This window comes from Plecotus auritus, assembly GCF_963455305.1.
Source record: "Plecotus auritus genome assembly, chromosome: 7".
NCBI lineage: Eukaryota > Metazoa > Chordata > Mammalia > Chiroptera > Vespertilionidae > Plecotus > Plecotus auritus.
The window spans coordinates 21,719,649-21,742,409 of NC_137774.1; the positions used below are offsets into that span (position 1 = coordinate 21,719,649).

At 36.5% G+C, this 22,761-nt stretch overlaps 1 protein-coding gene across 2 annotated transcripts in view; it reads left to right on the forward strand.

Annotated features, from left to right (window-relative positions):
- The window catches only part of NSF (N-ethylmaleimide sensitive factor, vesicle fusing ATPase), a 130,043-nt gene that overhangs the window by 73,635 nt on the left and 33,647 nt on the right, over positions 1–22,761 (forward strand). For both annotated transcript variants that reach the window (XM_080678926.1, XM_080678925.1), the window contains exons 13-15: positions 4,068–4,163; positions 7,747–7,903; positions 12,816–12,949. In XM_080678926.1, coding sequence (XP_080535052.1) covers positions 4,068–4,163; positions 7,747–7,903; positions 12,816–12,949 — 387 coding nt within the window. The remainder of the gene's footprint in view (positions 1–4,067; positions 4,164–7,746; positions 7,904–12,815; positions 12,950–22,761) is intronic.

The window sequence follows — 22,761 nt, forward strand, 5'->3', positions numbered from 1 at the left end:
CTCCCCTTCGGCCGAACAAAAGGCATACACTTTTAGTATTCCCATTGCTGTAAATGGTCATAGCTTTACTAGTAATGATTGATGAATAAGTAATTTGAAACTTATGATTTAAAGTTGGTATAAAACTTAGACACAACATTCAACTGTTTGTTATGATGTTCTTCCTGTGTATTATAAAAAGCCATTATTAGTGGGGTTTTTTGCTTCCTTTGCAAAAGATTTAGGTTCAAACTAAATCAGGTGTACTAAACTAAACAGGTCTTGCCTATTAAATTGTTCTTTCAGGTTTTCTGAAACAAGTGGAAAATGCCATCATAAACACCCGATGTTCATGTCATTTGTAGTTGAAACCATGTTTGTGGTCAACCAAAATTCATATGACATTAGGTTGTTTTTATCTTGAAAGGAATTTCTGCTTCAGGTAGAGAAGATTCATAACCCTAATTTCTTCTGCTCTAATCTGCTGTAAGAAAGTAAATTGAGGACACACACACGCACACACACTTTACAACTGAATCGAAGCTCTGATTTATGTTTGCAGAACTTCAATAAAATTATTTCTTATTTTCTGTAGAATTTTGATTGATTAAGGTCATTCTACCCTTAATTTAACAGGAATGATAAGAACTTTGAAAGGTCAGATTTAAAAGGTTATGAAATTTAAGGGTGACCACTTGATATTTGCTAGTGTTGAAATACAAGTTTATTAGTTTCAGCAGGTATAAGCTGAAAGACATTGCCTCTTCTATATTGATTAGCTGTTATAAATAAAATGCAGGGGAAAATCACACTAATTCAGACAAATGAGAAAAGGTTTTCTGAATGAGTAAAAATTCAGAATTGTAGCATTTTTAAAATAAGGTTTTACTAATTTGATAAAATAGTAAAAAATTAGCTAAGCGAATGCCTTAGGAAAATTATCTTAATGAATAGTCAAGAATAATTCACAATTGTATTATTGGTTATTTATAACTAGTTAACTTTTGAAGTTCTAGGAGTATCTAAAAACAACTTGTTCTAAAATAACTCTACTCCACCCATCTCAATTCACTTTGAATTCATTGAGTCCTTTCTTAGTAGTAAAAAGACAAGTTGCACACGAGCTTCAGTACTGAAATCTATCATATTTTTTTGGCAAACGTTTAAAGATAGACAAGATTTTCCCTTCATATTGCAATATGATTCTGTCTTTTTGGCTTCACTATAAGAAGAAATCAAAATACAAAACATTTAGTAAAAACTTAGTACTGTATAGGGAGAGATTATATAAAATTAGTCTGGTAGCTTCATTGGGATTTTAATGTGATTCTGTCAGAAATGGTTTCTTCACTTTCACTTTAAAGTTTACACTTTGTAGAATTCTTTTAGATGTGTCAAAAAGTCTTAATCAGAGTTTGAAACCTTTATATAATGTTACCTTTACCCTCAATTTAAGAAACCTTTCAAGCTTATATAAGGACAACATGAGATGAAAGGAGATAATGTATATGAATATACTTTATAAACTATAAAGCTAAAAGATATTTATATATTATAAACATCATAATTCTTTCAGGAAAATAAACTTAGAGATGTCAGAAATGTGATCAGTATTTATTGAATATCTAATATGTGTCAATGAAAACCCTATTAATAATTTAAGTGCTAATTATTCTCTTTATTTAAATAGAATATTTGTGCATCTACTTAAATGTTGCTTGTTACCTGCTCTCTTTTTTAAAATATAGAAGTCATATGTGAATATATTCTCTTTGTAGAAAACCCAAGGATGCCAAAGTATAGGGGAAAAGTGAGACAGGCCATCTCTAACACTCAGAGGTAGTCAGCATTTGGGCTATGCCTTTGTAGTCTATTTTCTGTATATTTACACTCATATACATATGCACTTTAAAAAAGCAAATGGAATTGTACTACAGTTCCTATTTTTCACTTGACAATGTGTCTTGGCTAGCTTTCCATGTCAGTATATGTAAGTCATTATTATTTTGGGCAAATGCTCAGTATTGTAGGCTATTACAACACAATTTCAAATGTAAGATCCACAAGGGCAGGAACTTTTGGCCTTACTGCTATTCTGTAGAACAGCAATTTTCAACCAGTGTGCTGCAAGAATTTTTAAAACATGCAATACCTGACTAGTCACGGGCACTGACCTCTTTTCCTTTAAGATTGTCAAATAAATAAAATTACAACAGCCAACACAACAATAGCTATCTGGTGTGAATGAATCAAACTTATACTTTTTTGGTGTGTCAAATTGGCAAAAAATATATTTTTTGGTGTGCCACAGGATTTTAGTAATTTGTTTGTGTACCATGAGATGAAAAGGTTGAGAATCGCTGCTCTAGTGTCTAGAACAGTGCATAATAATGTTATGAAAATTCTTTCTTGTGTCTCCCTGTGTACATGTGGAAATCATTATTTAGGGGAAATAGCCAGATGTATTTTCTAAATGTGATTGATTATATTATCTTCTAGTTTCTACTGTTGCGAGGTTCCATTGTAGGTAACCTGTTTTTGTCTCTCATAAAGGTTCTAGGACTTTCTCTTCACCTTTGGTGCTCTGATACTTCACAACACTGTCTAGAGTAGACAGATGTAGGTTTGTTTTCATTTATCCTGATCAGCACTGATTGAACCATTTAAGCAACAAAAACAGAGCTCTCTTCAGCTGTGGACATTTTTTTTTCTTCTATCTTTTTTCCCTCTTCTCTCCTTCTCAGACTCCTCTGGCTCAGTGTGAAAAATTCTGCATATACCATGCTTTTTAACCTTTCTCTCTTAACTTTCTGTCATTTCATGGATTTGGGGAAGGAAGGCAGATAAGTAAATGTGTTCTGTTTGCCATCTTAATCCAGTTTCCTGACATAGTTCTTCCTATCCCATAAAGCTTACTTTTTAAAAAAAAATGTCTGTGACCCTGGTTGAGTAGTTCATTTGGTTGGAGCGTCATCCCAGTACGCCACGGTTGTGGGATCAATCCCCGGTGGGGGCACATGCAGGAATCAACCAATGGATGCGTAGATGGATGAAACAGATCAATGTTTCTCTCTCTCTCTTTCTCTCTCATCCTCCTCCTTCCTCTCTCTCAAATAAGTAAATAAACAAATGTCTGTCATTTTATTTGTCTCAGCAGTCTATTCCTAAAGGAACATGACTCATATTTTATAGGAATCAATGGAAGGTTGATATTGTTTAACAAACTTTTGTTTTATAATCATATTTTTGAAGATAACTTTTTAAAAATCATAGTACCATTTTAAATATTAGACTCACTTGTCTGCTGCTATTGGGAGTGAGCCCAGTCACATTAAAAACAGTGTTGGTATCTCAATCACTCATCAGGTCCAGGCAGCTCCAAGTGCTGATAAAGGCCTTGATGCTTCACCAGATGTCTGTGCGAAGTTTCAGCTCCAGGTGCAGAAAGCAGAATACTTAGAGCTGGCACATAGATTCTCAAGCACAAAGTATGAGTATAAATCCAAGTAGTAGGTCCTTGGTCTCCTAGAATAATGGTTTACAAACCTGATTGAGCATCAGAATTACCTGTGGAACTTTATAAAAATTAAATGCCTGGACCTTCTTAAATCAAAATCCTGAAGGGGCTGGGGCTGAGTGTCTGTGTGTATCTATAAAGGCTTTAGAGGTTATTTTGGGTATAAGAATGACAGCTAGAGTTCTTAAAGACCCTCTGTATATATTTTTTCCTCCTTATGCCTCATTTATAAAGAAGTGGCTATCCAATGTTCTTTGGTACAGATGTGTCATAATTGACTTAACTGGTACCCGCTTGGTGGACATTTAATTTGCTTCTAGTCTTCTGCTATTACAAGTTACTGGAGTAGATGTCCTTATAATATAACATTGCACATATCTGTGAATATACCTATGGGATAAATTCCTAGAAGTGGAATTGTTCAGACAAAGATATATATGTTTGTGAATTTGAGAGAGATACTATTTGCCTGTGAAAGTATGCTTTTCAAAATCTTTAGGTGTTACATTCTTAGGCTGAAAATATTCTTAAATCTTAGAAGTCCTTACATTATGTTTTCATTTCTAACTAGGCCAGTACTAAAGTTGAAGTGGACATGGAAAAAGCAGAGAGCCTGCAGGTGACAAGGGGAGATTTCCTTGCTTCTTTGGAGAATGATATCAAACCAGTGAGTATGAATATTGAGTGAAGTATAAGCCCAAATATAATAATAATTCAGGAGAAAAATAACTGCTATTTTACCAGTATTGTGGAAGGTTATATCATATGAAGTTTTTAAAAATAAAAAATCTTATTAGAAGTGTTCAATATAAGAAACATTCAAACAGTAACTCTGATAGCTGGGTAGCCAATACTTACTGAAATATTTCTCATGATAGGGAGCTCACCATCTGTTAGACCATCCCATTTTGAGGCTTTCTAATGATTAATTCTTTATATTGGACTATAAATAGTTTTCTCATTGGTTCTTATACAGTCTGAAGCTACTGAAACCAAAACTCATCCTAATTCATCCGTCCTCCATATGTTAGTTATATTTAAAATTAGCTCTCATATTCTCCTCTCTACCTTTCTCAAACCTCCTCCAAGGCATGCCTTTTTCTTACTCATTACCTTTTGGTCCTTAACTGCTACAGTTTCTAAAGACCCTTAACCATTCTAAGTGCCCTTTAAAAAAAAAGGTGTCAATTTTGTTTTAATACACTCACTAGTCATAGTTGGAGCTTTAGAATACAGTATAAGATCATTAACCCATCCTACATAATAAAAGCCTGATATGCTAAGTGTCCGGTCATCCGTTCAAACAATCAAAGCATAATATGCAAATGATATGCTAAGGCCACTCAACCGCAATGACCACCAGGGGGCAGACAATCGACCAGTCGCTATGAAGTGCACTGACCACCTGGGGGCAGACGCTCCAACTGGTAGGTTAGCTTGCTGCTGGGGTCCAGCCGATCGGGGCTGAGCGAGATGGGCTGGACACACCCTGGAGCCCTCCCGCGATCCCTGTCTGGCTGGCCAACCTCCCGTGTCCCTCCCGGCCCTGATCGTGCACCAGTGGGGTCCCTCAGCCTGACTTGCACCCTCTCACAATCTGGGACCCCTCAGGGGATCTCAGAGAGCCAGTTTCAGCCCAATCCTGCAGACCAGTCCAAGGGACCCCACTGGTGCACGAATTTATGTGCTGGGCCTCTAGTTTTTCTATAAAATAACCACTAATGTTTGTTTACTCTTCATTGAGTAGCCATTGTTTGGAGTCTCATATTAGTACAAACAAAGAGCAGAAAGGCCTCTTAAAGAGGTGTGTATGTTTGGTTTTCTTTTTTAAATGCATCTCAGGTGCACAGAATTGGATTAACCTTAATCTTTAGTTTGTGACACACTGTTGTCATTAGTCTACATGGGGTATAAAATAAAGTACGGTGCATGTAATTTGAGAGGAATTGCTATTTTATTGAATATTTTATAACCAAGAATCATCCATATGATTTTCTGTAGCTATACATCATTCATTTTCTTTTTTTTCAATAAAAACAATTTACTTTCCAATTACAGATGTTATAAAATATTATATTAGTTTCATATGTATAATTTAGTGATTAGACATTTTCATTCATTTCATTCCTGAATAGCATTGCATTATGTGACTACCACAATTTATCTCTTTTCCTGTCAATGAGTATTTGGGACATTACCAAGTTTTTATATTACTAACAAGTGTTGCTGTGAGCATTCTTGAACGAGTTTCTCTTAGATATATATTAAGGAATGAAATTGCTGGTTTGTTGGGTATATGAATGTCCAACTTCAAACGGAAGAATTTTAAACTTTTTCCAGTGGTTAAACCAATAAGTACTTTCCCCAGTAATGTAAAAGAGATCCTGTCACTCTATATCCTCTACAACACTTGGTATTGTCAAACTTAATTTTTGCCATTCAGTTGGATGTAAGATGGAATCTCATTTTGGTCTCAATTTGCATTTCACTGATTACTTATGAAGGTAAGCATTTCTCCATGTACTTATTGGCCATGAGTGTTTTTCGAGAGATGCTATTCAGGTCTTTGCCTATTTTTTTATTGTATTGTTTACTCTTTATTTTTATTTTATCTGTATAAGTTCTTTATATATTTTTGACAATAATTATTTGTTGCAAGTATCCCTTTTAAAGACAAAAATCAGTTTGTTTTAGCTCTATATTTTATTACTATTGTGACTTTTAAATATAAATATTTACTTTCAAAAGTTACTAAGCATTGGAAATGGTTACTCTTTTGCTGTTGTCATTTGTAATAGATACCAAAAAATTAGAACCCAGTCTAACTGATCTATTTCAAGATTTTTATAATGACAAATAATTTGGCTACAAAAAAGGGGAAACTAAGATAACTAAGTTAAGTAGGTAGTAAGTTTTTTAAAATTATTCCATGAGTATGGGGGACAAAACAAAAATGAATTGGCGGGATAAATAAGGAAGACTCATACATACTGTGTAGCCTGGGAGGGAGGGTCCCTGTTTCCTGGTTCAGGTATCTTAAAGCTGCTGCTGTAAGACTTAGAGTGTATACTTGGAATAATTAAAGACAAGAGTCAGCCAATCCACATACTTCCTATGGTAGTATTTATTAGGCTCTTCCTTTATAACTTTTTAGAGGGCCACTGAATGCACCATATCCAGACCAGGGAATGAAGATTTCCCTTTGTACTCAGGAATCAAAGGACTAGTGTATGCAAGGACCAAAGAGAAGTCTGAGAAATGATTTGGTAGCAAAGAAAGAGTAATGAGACTGTTGTATACTGTTTAGAAACACTATTACAAAGAATAATTTTCTGTGAGGTGCAAGTTCTAAAGAAGAGTTAAAATTATTCCATACATCAGGGTAGTGAAAAATTAACTTGTTGAAGGATGTAATAGTTTAAAATTCTCAAGACATAGGACCTTTACATTACATTGGGTTATGTCTTCCTACTCATTTCTTTTCTTTTTAACCTTATGAAAATTCAATTAATTAACTAAGTACTTAAGTTATTGACTACTTTTGGCAACTGGTTTGATGGGAGTTCCAATATGAGATTAGTTGAAAATGAAGAGAAATGTGATTTAAACTCCAATATGTAGTGAGAATAATTAAAATTATTACATATAATAATTGCTTTTATTTTCCTAGCCCTTCAATCTTTGATTACAACTGCTCATTCCTATCTCATTTAAAATCTTATATTTACACATATACACTTACCTTGGTGCCATTTAACTTGTAACCCCTTCCACCAAACTGATGTGGACAGGATTTCCTCATTACCGTTTTACATTCCCATTTTAATCCATGACACCTACAGTCAGAGTTAGGATAGTGTCTTTGTCTGCTGAGACAAGGGTTTCTAATTTCTGAGTCCATAATTTCTTTTTCTCTTTGTTCTTAACAGAAGGCAGCAGCCATGTACTCCTTATAGAACTAAGCACATAGGGACATACCCTTTCTCAGGTATTACGACAGCTTGGGCTCTGGTAGAATCTGAGCCTAGAATCTATTGTTTCTCCATTAAGTCACCCAAAGCAGCTCCTCCCCTCCCCAATTTGATAAAAAGTGAAATGCAAAATTATAAAACAATGGGGTTTTTTGGTGTGCTTTTCAGGTTTTTACAATGAGATGGGATATTGCTCAACATTTTTATTGTGTAGGAATAAAGTATTTTGAGCATCTTTTATATGCTCAAAATGTTTTAAACTGTCCTTTTCTTCCATAGGCATTTGGCACAAACCAAGAGGATTATGCAAGTTACATTATGAATGGTATTATCAAATGGGGTGATCCAGTTACTCGAGTTCTAGAAGATGGAGAGCTACTGGTCCAGCAGACGAAAAACAGTGACCGCACACCATTGGTTAGCGTCCTGTTGGAAGGTGAGAAGAAATTATGAGATGGCATTAACAGTTAAAAAAAACAACAGTACTTTTACAAAGCCATTTAGACATTCCAGAAAAATGAATTATTTTCATTTCTAATACTGTTCATCGTCTGCAAATAGTAATTCAGTATATGTGTACCAATAATTGTGCATCAATTCAAGTCCTGTTGAGGACAGAAAGTTACTGATGAATGATAGCAACTCGTTTTCTTATAGGATTGTATCTAAATTTCTGTTACTTAATAGACTGTAATACCAAACAGTGCTGAATTCAGTTAAATAAATATTCACTGAGTACTTGACTAGTTGCTGGCAATACAAAGACATTCACAGAGTTCAGTTTGGTCATAAAAAAAGACTTGTAGACAAAGTCCTAACTACAATGTATATGTGTAAAGATGTGTCTGAATGCAAGTAATTTTGCCCATCAGTGTTCAAGTTAATTTAGTGCTTAATTTAGGTGGTATTTATTTTTTATTTTTATTTTTTATAAATCTTTATTGTTCAGATTATTAAATTGTTCCTCTTTTTTTCCCCCATAGTTCCCCTCCACCCGGTTCCCACCCCACCCTCTGCCCTTATCCCACCCCCCCACTGTCCTCATCCATAGGTGTATGATTTTTGTCCAGTCTCTTCCCGCAGCCCCCAAACCTCTTTCCCCCCGAGAATTGTCAGTCCACTCCCTTTCTATGCCCCTGGTTCTATTATATTCACCAGTTTATTCTGTTCATCAGATTTTTTATTCACTTGATTTTTAGATTCACTTGTTGATAGATATGTATTTGTTGTTCATAATTTTTATCTTTACCTTTTTCTTCTTCTTTCTCTTAAAGAATACCTTTCAGCATTTCATATAATACTGGTTTGGTGGTGATGAACTCCTTTAGCTTCTTCTTGTCTGTGAAGCTCTTTATCTGCCCTTCAATTCTGAATGATAGCTTTGCTGGGTAGAGTAATCTTGGTTGTAGGTTCTTGCTATTCATCATTTTGAATATTTCTTGCCACTCCTGTCTGGCCTGCATAGTTTCTGTTGTAGGTAACTAACTGTTTTTCTCTTGCTGCTTTTAATATTCTCTCTGTCTTTTGCTCTTGGCATTTTAATTATGATGTGTCTTGGTGTGGTCCTCCTTGAATTCCTTTCGTTTGGGGTTCTCTGCGCTTCCTGAACTTGTAAGTCTATTTCTTTCACCAGGTGGGGGAAGTTTTCTGTCATTATTTCTTCAAATAGGTTTTCAGTATCTTGCTCTCTCTCTTCTTCTGGCACCCTCATAATTCTGATGTTGGTACACTTGAAGTTGTCCCAGAGGTTCCTTACACTATCTTCATATTTTTGGATTCTTTTTTCTTTTTGCTTTTCCGGTTGGGTGTTTTTTGCTTCTTTGTATTTCAAATCTTTGACTTGATTCTTACAGTCCTCTAGTCTGCTGTTAGGTCTCTGTATATTATTTTTTATTTCAGTCAGTGTATGCTTAATTTCTAGTTGGTCCTTTTTCATATCCTCGAGGGTCTCACTAAATTTATCGGCCTTTTCTAGAAAATTCTTGAAAAACCTTATAACCGTGGTTTTGAACTCTATATCCAGTAGTTTGCTTTCCTCCATTTCTATCATTTGTGACCTGTTTCTTTGTTTCCGCATTTTGGCTGCTTCCCTGAGTTGATAGAGTGGCTTTGTGTGCTAGGTGTCCTATAGGGCCCAGTGGCTCAGCCTCCCCAGTTACCTGAGGTGGATACTCTTGGTGTGTGTACAGTCTTGTTGTAGTTAAGCCTTGATTGTTGTTGGTATCACTGGGAGGAATTGACCTCCAGGCCAGTTGGCTGTGAGCATCAGCTGTGTCTACGATGGGAGAACTTCTGTGCTGGAGACACCCTTATGAGGCAAGACTTGCTTCATTGGGGCTTTGGTGCTCACTGAGTCTGCCCCTGAGTGTGTCCCTTATGGATCTGAGGAGGTGTAATCTGGATGGTCCTACTCTGACCCCTGGGTACACTGGCTCTTGGATCTCCAAGGAGATGCTAATTTAGCCTCTGCCTGAGGCCACCCAGCAGGAGCTACAGAGAGATCTGCAGATTCCTCTTCTTTGTTTGGGTTTTGGAGGTGCCCAGATGAGGCCCAGCTGTGAGCTGCTGAGGAGCCTTGGTCCTTCTTTTGGATGTTCTGGGTCTCTCTGACTCAGCTGCAGTTTGTTTAGGTAAGTTTAGATTTCAAAGGACCAGGCCATTCTTATGCAAAAGCCTCTGCACACAGCTTGGAGGGGGCGGAGTCTCAGGGTGGAGCAAACAGCAATGGCTTCCCATCAGCCCTGTCCTAAGAGGCCCCTGGGTCTCAGTGACCCTTGCTAATCGCTTTAATCACCTCTGAGAGAAAGCTACCCTCGAGTTCTGCCCGCTGCCAGACAGTCCAGTTTCTCCCCGTATGAGTCTAGGTCCCAGAGTCTCGCCCGGAACTGGAGTTCAGAGCAGTCGGGAGCTTTTGTCTCCCTCCCGCTTGAAAAAGACAGCCGCATACTCAGTTGCCAGCTCTCTCCATACCTCTGCATTTTACTTCCACAGCTCCTCTGAGTCTCAGTGTGCTTTTCTCTTTCCTTCTAGTTGTAGAATTTCCACTCAGCTAGCCTTCCTGTGGTTCTGGATGATGTCCGTTTTGTCTTTTAGTTGTAGTTTTGAAGTTGTTGTGCGAGGCAGCATTTCAGGGGTTTACGCCGCCATCTTGGTTTCTCTTAGGTGGTATTTAATTTAGACTTTGAAAGATCAGTTAGTGTTTTACCAAATAGACAAAAAGAGAAAGACATTCTCTTCATCAATTGTTTATTTACAGTTATAATTAGTACAACAGAAAAAGTTCAGCGAGTCCATATCACAAGGGGATCTAGCCCTTTTCAAAGGTCTGGGGGTAGGCTCCCTGAGAGAAACACATGACTCCAATACCTGAAGGATGAGGAGAAGGTGGCCTGGCAAAGTAATCAGGGAAGATGTTCTATGTAGAGAGACTATCATGTGAAAAAGCCCTGAGCCGGGAGGAGTTTAAAGCAGAAAGGAAGACTGGCTAGACATGAGACTGAAGAAGTAGACAGGAGCCAGTTCATGCAAAGCCTTGTAGACCATGTTAAAGATTTAAACTCTGTCAATGGGAAACCATTTGTAGAGTTTTAAGTAGTGAAGTGACATGATCAGATTTGTATTTTCCAAACATCATGACTGCTTAGTCATAGAGAATGGATTGGAAGGGCAAAAAAAGACACAGGAGAGACCTGTGGTTAGAATCAGTTGCATTAGCCTTAGTTGTAGTTTGATTGTAGTTTGAAGTAACAGTGGTAGTGGAGAAGGAGATAAGTAAACCATTTTGAAAAATATTTAGGAGGTAGAATAAAAGAGACTTCATATTATTATTATAATTATTAATTATTAATCACAATTAAGCTATAATTCTTTCAACTCTTTCTTTTGCCAGTCACTCTACCAGCACTTTACACATATTACCTCATTTAAACACACTTCAGTCCTGAGGATAGATGCTGCTGTTATCCCTATTTTGTAGAAAAGCTGAGGTTTAGAAATATTAAGTAACTGGATGAACTATGGGAAAGATATCAAATACAATCCTCAGGTTTCTAGTATGCCTGTTTACTAAGATTGGGAGCATTTGTGGAAAGATTTGGGGAAGAAGATTATGAATTCAGTTCAGGGCATGTTAAGTTTGAGGTTCCTATAGAATAATTGAATCGGAAATGTTGAGTAGCCCATTATATGCAGGTCTGGTGCTCTGAAGAGAAGTCTGGCTACAGTATACATTCATGAGGTGTCAGTATATTGATTGTTGTTGAATCCATGGGAGTGGATGAAGTCACTTACAGAAAGAGTATAGATTGAGAAGAAAAGTGGGCCTAGAACTGATCTCTGAAGTGTGTCAACATTTAAGGACAAAGTTGACAAAGGAGACTGAGCAAGAGTAACTAGAGAGGTAGGAGGAGAGGGAAAGAGAATGGGCTATCATAGAATCCAAGAAAAGTATTTAAAGAAAGAGGAGAGTTATCAATTGTATCAATTATTCTTAAGAGGCCAACAGATAAAGTATCTGTTAGATTTGGTGACATGGAAGCCATTGGTGATCCTGATGGGAGCCTTTCCATGTAATGGGAATGGAAGCCATAGGATTTGTTTGAGAGTGGATGGAAGGTGAGGAGTGAAGGCAGTCAGAGTAGATAATTATTTAGGGAAGTTCCATTTTGAAGGAAGAAGAAAGAGTAGTGTTGAAGGGTGTGAAGAGGAAGAGATGGAACATATGGGGGAGAGGGTACTATCAATAATGTTGGGTTTCTGAAAAGCTGGGAAGGAAGAATTGGTTGGTTTATGGGTGGAAGAGGGACACATCTTTCATTACACAGAAGGGGAGAAGGAGGAGATGTCTAAATACAGGTAAGTTTGTAGATTTGGTGGCCTGAGTCTTTAGAAGGCCTGAGTCTTTAGAATTCTAGCTTTTTAAGCCACATTTGCTTCTAATAAGGCAGTTTTCCCCTACCCCCACAATCATCTCCTAAAATTGTATTGTTTTCTTAGACAAATAATTTGGTAGAACTAAACATAAATACTGATATGCATTTGAATGCATTCCTTTTTTAAGAAGCAAAACACTTGTGTTTTATATATTAGGCAAAAGTTTGAAAGATTAAGACTATGTGAGAAAGAGAGAAGGAATGTATTTCATCATACTTTTGAGAAATGCTAATCAGTTCATTAAGTTTAGTTGCTAATAAATAAGACAAAACATGTCTGCCATGAAGTTGTGTCAGGATATGTTAATGAGCAACCAGTTGAGACCTCAGTACCTTGTGGATAAAAGTTTAAACTTGTTTTATTTCCCTTTGCTTAGGTTGGCTTTTTTCCCCTGACTTGCTCATATCTTTATGCAGGCCCTCCTCACAGTGGGAAGACTGCGTTAGCTGCAAAGATTGCAGAGGAATCCAACTTCCCCTTCATCAAGATCTGTTCTCCTGATAAGATGATTGGCTTTTCTGAGACAGCCAAGTGTCAGTCCATGAAGAAGGTATTAAGATTTTTACTTTCATTTTAATTTCATATCTCTTAGATGTGTGTGTACATATGTACATATATATCTATCTTTGTACATGTATGTTTGTGTGTGTATATATATTATGCCATAGCAACTATGTTCTTCTCAAGTAGAACTAGATTATCAGCAAAATTTGGGAAGAAACAGCAACTATTTTAGATATTTAACTTTGTAATGCATTTTTATTACTTTTATCTTTCAGATTATGCTTTGTTTTATACATATAATGGTTAATTTTCATTTCTTAAGTTTTTATTAACTTGATTGAAAGATCCTAGTTAAGAGTGTTTGAGTAGAGTGGACCAAATTCTTAAGTTCTTTCATCAGTATACAAAAGTCAAACTATTTGAGGTCAATTAAGTTGACTGTATACAGAAGTGTACCATTGGAAAGATATTTTCAAAAACTCCCCTGCAAAGGGATGGCAGTGTATTAGATAATCAAATCTACTTGACAACTTAATGCAGTCCTCATCCTTCTTCCTTTCTCCAAGTGCCATTTGTCATCTTTTCAATATGGCTGCTTTGAGCCATCAGTGAGTGATAACAACATAGAATAGACTTCTAGAGCTGAAAGGACCATCTGGTCCATCTCTCATACATTCAAGCAAGTGCCATGTAAGACAGCTAGGATAGTTATATTCAAGCAAGTGCCATGTAAGACATCTGGGATAGTAGGTGACTGCTCTTTAAAAAACAACAACAAGCAATGGTGAAGACTCTTAATGACTGTTTAATCTCACTTAGTAGCCAGTGTTTCCATTGATATTCTGATTATGTATGCTCCCAGATAGTGAAGAAATTTTATTTTGTATCTAATTGAAGTATTTATTTACTTAAATCCTTTTTTTCATTCTTGATCTTTTCTAGATAAGAACTGACTCTAAGTTAAAGAGATGTGGGAAAATCAGAATCAAGAAAAGGATTCTTGAGAATTGAAGTGCTACCTAGTGAAGACAGCTCAGGTGTTCTTTTACGGTGCTCAGAGGCCCTCACTTTGTATAGACATAGGATAGAATTACTTCACTTTTTCTTTAGGAAAGAGACAAGCAGATTCCAAAAAAATATGTTTGAAAAGTTAGACTCTTGTTAGTGCAGGAGGCAGAAAATTATTTGTGTAGGGTGCTTGAAATGGATGGAGGAGGCAGAGCTTGGAGCAGGATTCCAGTCCTATACACTGAAATGTGAAGATAAGTATTCTATATAAGGGGCCCTGGCCAGGTCAGTCTGAAAATATATAAGAATATATATAGAGAGAGAATATATATAAGAGCATCATCTTGATACACCAAGGTTGTGGGTTCCATGTCCGGTCAGGGCACATAAAAGAAGCAACCAATGAATGCATGACTAAATGGAAAAACAAATCGATGTTTCTCTCCCTCTCTTCCCCTTCCTCTTTCTCTCTAAAATCAATAAATTAAAAAATATTCTATATAAAGATATTTGAAATTGAATATGAAAGAGAAGGGAATGTTTTCAGATACCAAAAGAACTTAAGTATCATAGTCAATTTATTCCGTGTCTGAGGTGAAACCAGTAGTATCTATTCTCGAGAAAATCTGGACAAAATCATGAGACCAGTAATTTCCTTGATGTAAATAGGGGTTAGTTTTCTTTGTGGTTTTTTGTTGTTGTTGTTGCTGTTGTTAGTGTTTTTTCCCCCTTCTAAAGGGAACCCTTAAGCCATATCCTTTGGTGAAAATTTTAGTAATAGCCCTTGGAATCTGTGGTCATTTAATTTTCCTTTTAATTGAACAGCTAATTCTACTGGCATGTCTCTAACTCTGTCTACTCCTTATACTTGTCAAAAGTAGTCATCTTCTGCCGTGGCTGGTGTAGCTCAGTTGGTTGAACATCGCGCTGTGCACAGAAAGGTTGCTGGTTTGATTTTAGTCAGGGCAAATGCCCAGGTTTTGGACTCGATCCCCAGTAGGGGGAGTACAGGAGGCAGCCAATCTATGTTTTGCTCTCACATCAATGTTTCTCTCTCTCCCTCTCCCTCCCTCTGTCTCTATAAATCAATTTAAAACTAATTTTTTAAAGTAAAAAAAAATATAGTCATCTTCTGTACAAATTATAAATTACTCCATTGCTTTTCACCAGCTGCCAGCCTCTGCCTCAGATGTACTCTGAGATGTGAGTGGATGGTCCTAGTTTTTCTATAAAAGTTTTTAAAAAGTACTTTAGGCTCCTGCAGATCAAAGCTGCTTTGTAAGTGTGAGATATTATCATTTTTATTATTTTAATCTCTTGCAAATTGACTTGAGGGGGGATGGTAATATGTGCTGATTTTAGAGGCTTAAATGGTTAAATTAATGGCTTAATAACTTACGATTTAATCTTTAAATTGTTGAAGCCTTTCAAGACAGAGTTTTAAATGAGTACAAGTCTAAGGCATATGAAAATAAGTGTCTATACAAGCTTATTCAACATTGTTTCAATTCATGATTCACTGTCTGGATCATCCATGCGCCCTTAAAGTTACAAAAATGTTTTCTGTTTCAGCAGTATAATAAATACATATTCAACTTTTTGGTTTTCCTTGGGGAAAAGATTTTATTCCCTGAAACTAAAGTACAGAACAGCGAAAGAATGAAGCATAGGTGTCTTAGAACTATATTGGAAATACTGCAGAAACTTTCTCTGCAAATAATTTCCACATTGTTGCCTAATGATAGGTTGACAAAAGCCTGAGGGCTCAAACCAGTCTAAAGGTGCTAAGTTTTTCAGGTTGCTTCTAAAAATGAAATATAAATGCCATTCTTAAGTAGTTCTAGTCTACCTACCACCACTGTTGTCTTCCCTCCATTTGTAGTGTGAAGATGGGAAGATTTTTAATTTTTTTTCAGAGCACAAATAATTTATAATGTTTTTATCATTCTGGAGAGGACCATTCTTCCTTTATAAGTGCCCCCCCCCCCAACACACACACACACACCACCCCCAAATTAGGAGAAAATAAAAATGAGTTCATGTTTGTCCTTCAGTTTTCTTCTCTGCTCAGACACACTTACACACACACATTATGTATTGGGGATCACACTGGATGTACTGTTTTAAACTGTCTTGTTTCACTTAATATATTATGAACTTTTGTGTGTTGTCGTTTTTTCTTATCTGGGTTTTATTTTTAATTTTTATTTATTTTTTAGTTTTTTTCTCTTTTGCTCAGTCCCTCCACCTGCCCCTCCATTGTGAACTTTTTTCAATGTCATAGAAATGTATCTCACTATTATATTTAATAGCTATACAATACTCATTTAAGCATTCCCTTTTTATTGAACATTTAGGTTGTTTCCAGTTTTTTCCCCCCAATTACAAATGATATTCTGTGGAACTACTAAACTAGGGAAATTATTGTCATCATTTTCTTATTAGATTTTTCTTAAGAGTAGCATTATATTTTACTGGCTGAGAACTTGGGCTTAGATTTCAAATAGATATGAATTTGAATCCCAGCTCCACCACATTTCTTGACTATAAGCCTCTGTTTTCTCATATATAAAATTAAGATAATAGTAATAGCTGCCTTATGGGTTATTATGAGAATTAAATGAAATGGTAATCTATGTAAAGTATCACACAATGCCTTGTGATATAATATGTGCTTGATAAAGTGCGATGGTTATTTTTACTTATCATTATTATTGTACATACACATTTGGTTATTTCCTTAGAATAAATTCTCAGAATCAGGATTGCTAAGGTAAGAATATGAATAATTTAAATATTTTTAATAATACTGCTACCAAAACTCTTAGGCCAAAATAATAATGATTTATAGGATCCCACCTCTTTAGAAAGTTGAACCAATTTATGCCAGCACCCCATCATTTTAGTCTCAGTTTCCTGGGACTCTCAACCACACTTAATGTTATGAAAAATTTTTTTTGCCAATTTCATAGGTAAAAGATTGTCATTTAAGTATTTCTTCAGCCACATTTTCATGACTAAATGCTCAGTTTTAAAGATTTTTCAAAATGTTTTGCAATGGCAATAGTTTGTGAAACTGGGAAATATTATAACATTAATTTTTGTTAAAGAAGGATGGTCTGAATAGTTAATTCATAGAATATCTCTGTATACCATTTTATTATTTAAACTGAGAGATAAGAGTTTTTGTTAGTAAGGAGGGCCATTAGACTTGTTTTAATGAGCAGCTACGATTTCACTGTAATTAACTATTGCTTTTTGTTCACATATGGATGGTATTATAATGTATGAAAGTAGTTTATTCTCAATTATTTTAACATTTACCTTGCACTGCTCTTAACTTGCTTAATGAGTTATTTCTCCAGAGGTCAACTTCTCACCACTGCCAGTATGTATGAGGTATTATCCTCAGTCTGGGGGGTACCATATGTTCCGTTCAGATATCTGAAGTATTTGCAGATCTTTCCCCCGTTTATGTTTGTTTTCCCAACTTCATTCTATTTTAAAATTTTAATTCCAGTATCCATTTTTGCATCTATACTTTTTTTAGAAATTTGTTGTAGTAGTCCTATTAGTATCATTAAATGAACAAAAGGACAAAGCAATAAATTTTGATTTTAACTCATTACCTAATCTTGATGCTTTTTTAGTATACAAAAAAACAATCTGATGTGACTAAATTACTTAAATAAAATTAAGTAAAAATATGAGTGATTTATAAAACTATACCCATTAATAACATATTCTTGCTTTTAAAGGATTGAAAATTAATGGAAGACATTTTCCTTTCCACTAGCTTTGCATGAAAGAAATAATCTTCTTTGAATATCCTCCTCCTGTAAATCCCACTGCAAATTGTAGTCTTCACAGAACAGAATCATGGTGCCTAATCCTCCCCTTTTTGGGGTTTAGTCCATACAAAGAGCAGAGCTGGAAATTGGATCTTTTGACAGCAGTTACTAAGCAACAGAATTTGGATGTTTTTGGTTAACATCCTAATATATCATGTAACTGGTTTGTTGAAGTTCGTGCATGTATTAACTGAGAGAAGTGGACACTCCAGAAGTGATTACAGGTCCCTGCATGGCTGGGGGTAGTGGGCGCTTGTTGTTGTTTTGTTTAATATATGTTGTCTTTTGGCGTTTGTACCTGTTTGGCGCACAAAAGAAGATGGAACAGATCGTTAGTAGAACTTTCAGACTTTGTGGCTTTTTATATTATTAAAGACTACCTCACTCTGTGGCTCGCGTTATGTGAAAATGTAAGAATTTTTCCTGAAAAGCAGGGAGAACAAATAAAGGATTTTAAGGTCATTCCAGGAATCTTTAGTGCTTTGCCAAAAGTTTAGGTCCACTTCCTGAGGCAGTTTCATTAGAAGACAGCTAATGTTTGCTTGGTTTACTCCCAAGTTATTTTTAGAAACTAGAGATTATTACTGATAGCACTGATTTGAATTTGCTCATTTACGTTTTTATATGCTACCAAATATGATTAGAGTATGCTTTCAGCTAATTGTTGACAGATTTACCGCATTAGGGATTTTCTAAGTCATCAGATTCCTACTAACTAGGTACTTCCCACCAACCACTTCAGAATTAAGATGAACTCTTTCAGCCCCTAAAGGAGCAGAGAATTTGGCTTCACTTGCCTCTGAGCACTAAAGAGGTTATAGAAAATAAAGGACAGAGTCTACTTAGAACACGCCTGCTGTGGTTGTGATTCTGAAAGGCTGAGATTAACATGGAACTAATACTGGTGTGTTCCCATCTGTATTCATGTGGACTCCAGAGTCTGCAGCTGCTGCCATTCCTCTGCACACAGGTGGCTCCCAGCTGGTCAGAAGATTCCAGGAGTGGGCTGTGTGCCTTGAGAGCTTGCAGTGTCCTTGAGGACCATACTCAGACCTGCCCCTCACCCTTGTGCATCAGGAGCCCTACACCTCCTTTTCCTCAGTGCTTAGAGTGCAGCCAGCCTGCTCTTGCCTCAAGCCCAGGCTCCCCGCCTTCTAGGTTGTCTCTTATGACCACTACCTACCTTTGCACGTGAGAGAGGTGGTACCAGAGAGTTTAATGACAATCTCGTTGTGTCCACATCGAGAAATAGACTAATTCTGTTTTCTAGAGACATTCTTCATCTTCTAAAATAGTCCTCATTCTTTCCTTGTTGACTGATAACTCTTTCTTTCTTCCTTCCTTCCTTCCTTCCTTCCTTCCTTCCTTCCTTCCTTCCTTCCTTCCTTCCTTCCTTCCTTCCTTTCTCGATTTTAGAAAGAGGAAGAGAGAGAGAGAGAGAGATCAATTTGTTGTTCCACTTCTTACTTATGCATTCATTGGTTGCTTCTTGTATCTGCCCTGATCCAGGATTGAACCCCAAATCTTGGCATATCATCATGATGCTTTAACCACCTGAGCTACCTGGCCAGGGCCACACTTTTTCTTTCTTCAATTCTTTCCTTTTTTCCCCCTCTTTAGCTTTTTCTTTCAGACTTCTCACTCAACTTTAAGACTGTATTTATAAATATGTATACATATTTATATCTACACACTGATAATTTTACTTGCTCTACAGGAAACTCCCTGATAAAACTAGGATGATCATACACTACAGTTTGCTTTGAGCAATCCTGGTTTTTACCTGTTGTTCCAGTGTGATTATTAACATCTCTCCCCTTTCAAGTGTCCTGGTTTGCATGATAACTTATGTGATCCCCTAGTGATAACCTCTCCAGCAAGAAAAGGCTTGAGTATCATACTTTCATCTTACTAAATGAGAGGATAAGAATTTAAATTATTTTTTTAAAGAGTCTGTAAGACACAACCATTAGCCTCAGCTTCAGCCCACCGGGCTAACTGTTGTGTTGGCATCATTTGATCTGGAGCAAGCACTATGTATCTGCTGTATGCTGGTACTGGTGAGAAGTTTGGCACTTACAGTTTTAATATTCTAGCCAGGCAGTTTGTACAGCTTTACCTTTTTTGCATCTTTTCTTCTAGTATTTCTCCTCCTTTTATATTTATCTACATAAAGTTGCAGTAGAACGTCCCAGCTTAGTGTGTAAATGTCTCACTTATATTTTAGTCTGGCAGCTAATCCCAAATATTTGCCAGTTGAATCTGAGTATCTTCTTAGTGAATGCTCTGCTGGGGCCTGGACCAGGAAGCTGAGAATGGAAGCAGCTGAGGAAATTAGGCAGAAAACATGAATCCAGGGGAAGAGTGATGACATTATATTACACTAGTGACTAGATAAGGAAAACAATATGTATGAAGTGAATGGGGTGTGTGTATTTAAATTAGAGCGGAGTTGCTACCTGAAGGAGTTTCAGTTGACTGGTCAACTGAAACTGGTCAAGTTACAACTGGAATTGCACTGCCTTTGTCATGGTTAGTATGTTGTTAAGAGTCACCTGTGAGTGCTCCTCTCCCTGTGATACTAATTAGTGCATTAAGAGCTGTCTGTAAAAAAAACTACTTTAGCCCTGGCTTGTGTTGCTCAATGGTAAGAGTGTTGGCCCATGCACCAAAGGGTCTTGGTTTCGATTCCCAGTCAAGGGCACGTACCTGGGTTGTGGTTCACTCCCTATCCCTGGTCAGGGTGCATGCAAGATGCAACCAGTTGATGTGTCTCTCTCACATTGAAGTTTCTCTCTCTCTTCTTTTCTCTCTCTCCCTCTCTCTCTCTTCTTTTCTCTCTCTTCCTCCCTTCCTCCCACTCTCTTTGAAAAGCAATGGAAAAAATATCCTCAGGTGAGAATTAACAAAAACAAACAAAAAAACCCTACTTTGCATTGAATGACTGCTGTAGGTATTTTTTCCCCTAAAATGTTATAGGTAACCCATGCAGTCTAACTGTGAAGTGATGTGTAATGCTTCATGAATCACAGTATCTAAGTTGGTGAGACTACCTAGCAATTTATCATCAGTTTAGACCCAAGCATTGTTCTCAGTAAGGTCCCTGTAGCCATGTAAACTCTACATTGTTTTTGAGAACGGAGAAGGGCTGATTTGGGGAAAATGTAGAAAGTAGTGTCTCAGGCTCCTGTGGCTCTAATGCACGATATTACAGCTTGACAGATAGAATGAAATACTTGCATCAGAGCCTTCAGTAGAATTCTGAAAAAAATAATTTTGAAGAATAAAGTATTATTTTTAGTGACTCCTTGAAATCACCTGAGTTTATAGGCTACCACATTGGCTGCTGTATTGGTTCAGTCTTCAAAAAACAGCGAAGAACCATAGGGGAACTGCTTCCAAACTTTTCCATTGTCTCTTCCATTTCTCTTCCACTTCATCTCTCACCCACCACTCCGCACACACATCACACCAACACTGACCCCCCTTCATTTTAATTCTTATTGACTATGTCAGTTCCTGCAGTGCTCCTGAATTTTCTCACCTCTGCCTCCTAATACCCAGTATACTCTGCTTAGAACATTTTCTTCCCTGTTTTCCACTGGTTGTTCATCCTTCAGGTCTCAACTTAATTGTCACTTGCTAAATTTAGGAACACAGCATTGACTCCATAAGCCTCTGTATTAGTCAGGCTAGGCTGAGTTATGCTGCAATAATGAACAACCCCAAAATCACAGTGGCTTAATACAACAGAGTTTATTTCTTGCTCACAGTACATGTCCATCATGGTTCAGAGGCAGAGCTCTGCTCATTGTAGTTTCTCAGAGACTCAAGCTAGTAGCAGAGGCTCCATCTCACATGTGATTCCATGATAGCCAATCAGGATAAAAGGAGTATGGTCAATCATACAGTGACTCTTATGAAAGCTCCTTCCAGAAAACGATACATTTTATCATTTTTATCTACCTCACAATCCAATGGGGAGACAGATAGCTAAGGAAGAAAGGGTAGAAGGGATTGTGACACGGTGTGGGAGAATGACTGAGGGGTATAGGGAATGGTGCAAAGTAAAGCAACAGAGCTATTCTTTCAAGCGTGCTTTCTTTTATGCATGCATGCAGCAAGCATGGATTAAGTACCAGTGAAGTATCAGACCTTGGAGACAAAATACTTGGGAAGACAGTGCCTACCTTACAGAATGTAGTGTGCTGAGGAGGATCTTACCATCGTCAACATGAGTTGTTTTTTGCTTTTTTTTAAATTTTGTTTGTTTGTTTGTGTTTCATCTTTGAGGGTGACTTTTGAGCATAGAAAAGACCATATGTAGCCCTGGCCACTATGGCTCAGTTGGTTGGATAGTAGCCTGTACACCAAAAGTTGGCAAGTTTTAATGCCTAGTCAGGGCACATATCCAGGTTTTGGATTTGATCCCTACCCCAGTTGTGGCACATATTCCCATCAATTACCTACAGAAAAAATCATCTGTAGCTAATTTGTGGTCTAAAAAATTAAAATACAACATATCAAAATTATATCATGTAAGAGTTTTTAACACAAAAGTAAGCAAACTTAAAAAGTCTACTTACATCTCTTATTCTATTTGTAAGTTTAGAAAAATTTAGCATTTACTTAAAAGGGGACTTTTACAGTTTAATTAAATTTCTTTAAATATCTTAAACTATATTTCCACATTTAAAATATTTTCTTTTCTCTTTGAAGTACTTTAGCTGTTTGTCTAACAAAAAATATTCTAAATTTCAAAGTAAGTATATAATTACATTTATTTAATAATAAATTAAATTAAAACATAAGTATGGTTAATCTTAGATTATCTTTACCATTTGCAAGGCTATTAAAGTTATCTTTTGCCTTCCAACATAAAATTAATTATTCAATTGCATATTTCAAATTGAACTAGCAAGGCTAATCTAGTAATCTAATATGGTAAATTCTCTTAATTATTGCAAATATTTTAAAGACGAAGTATACACAGGTTGTC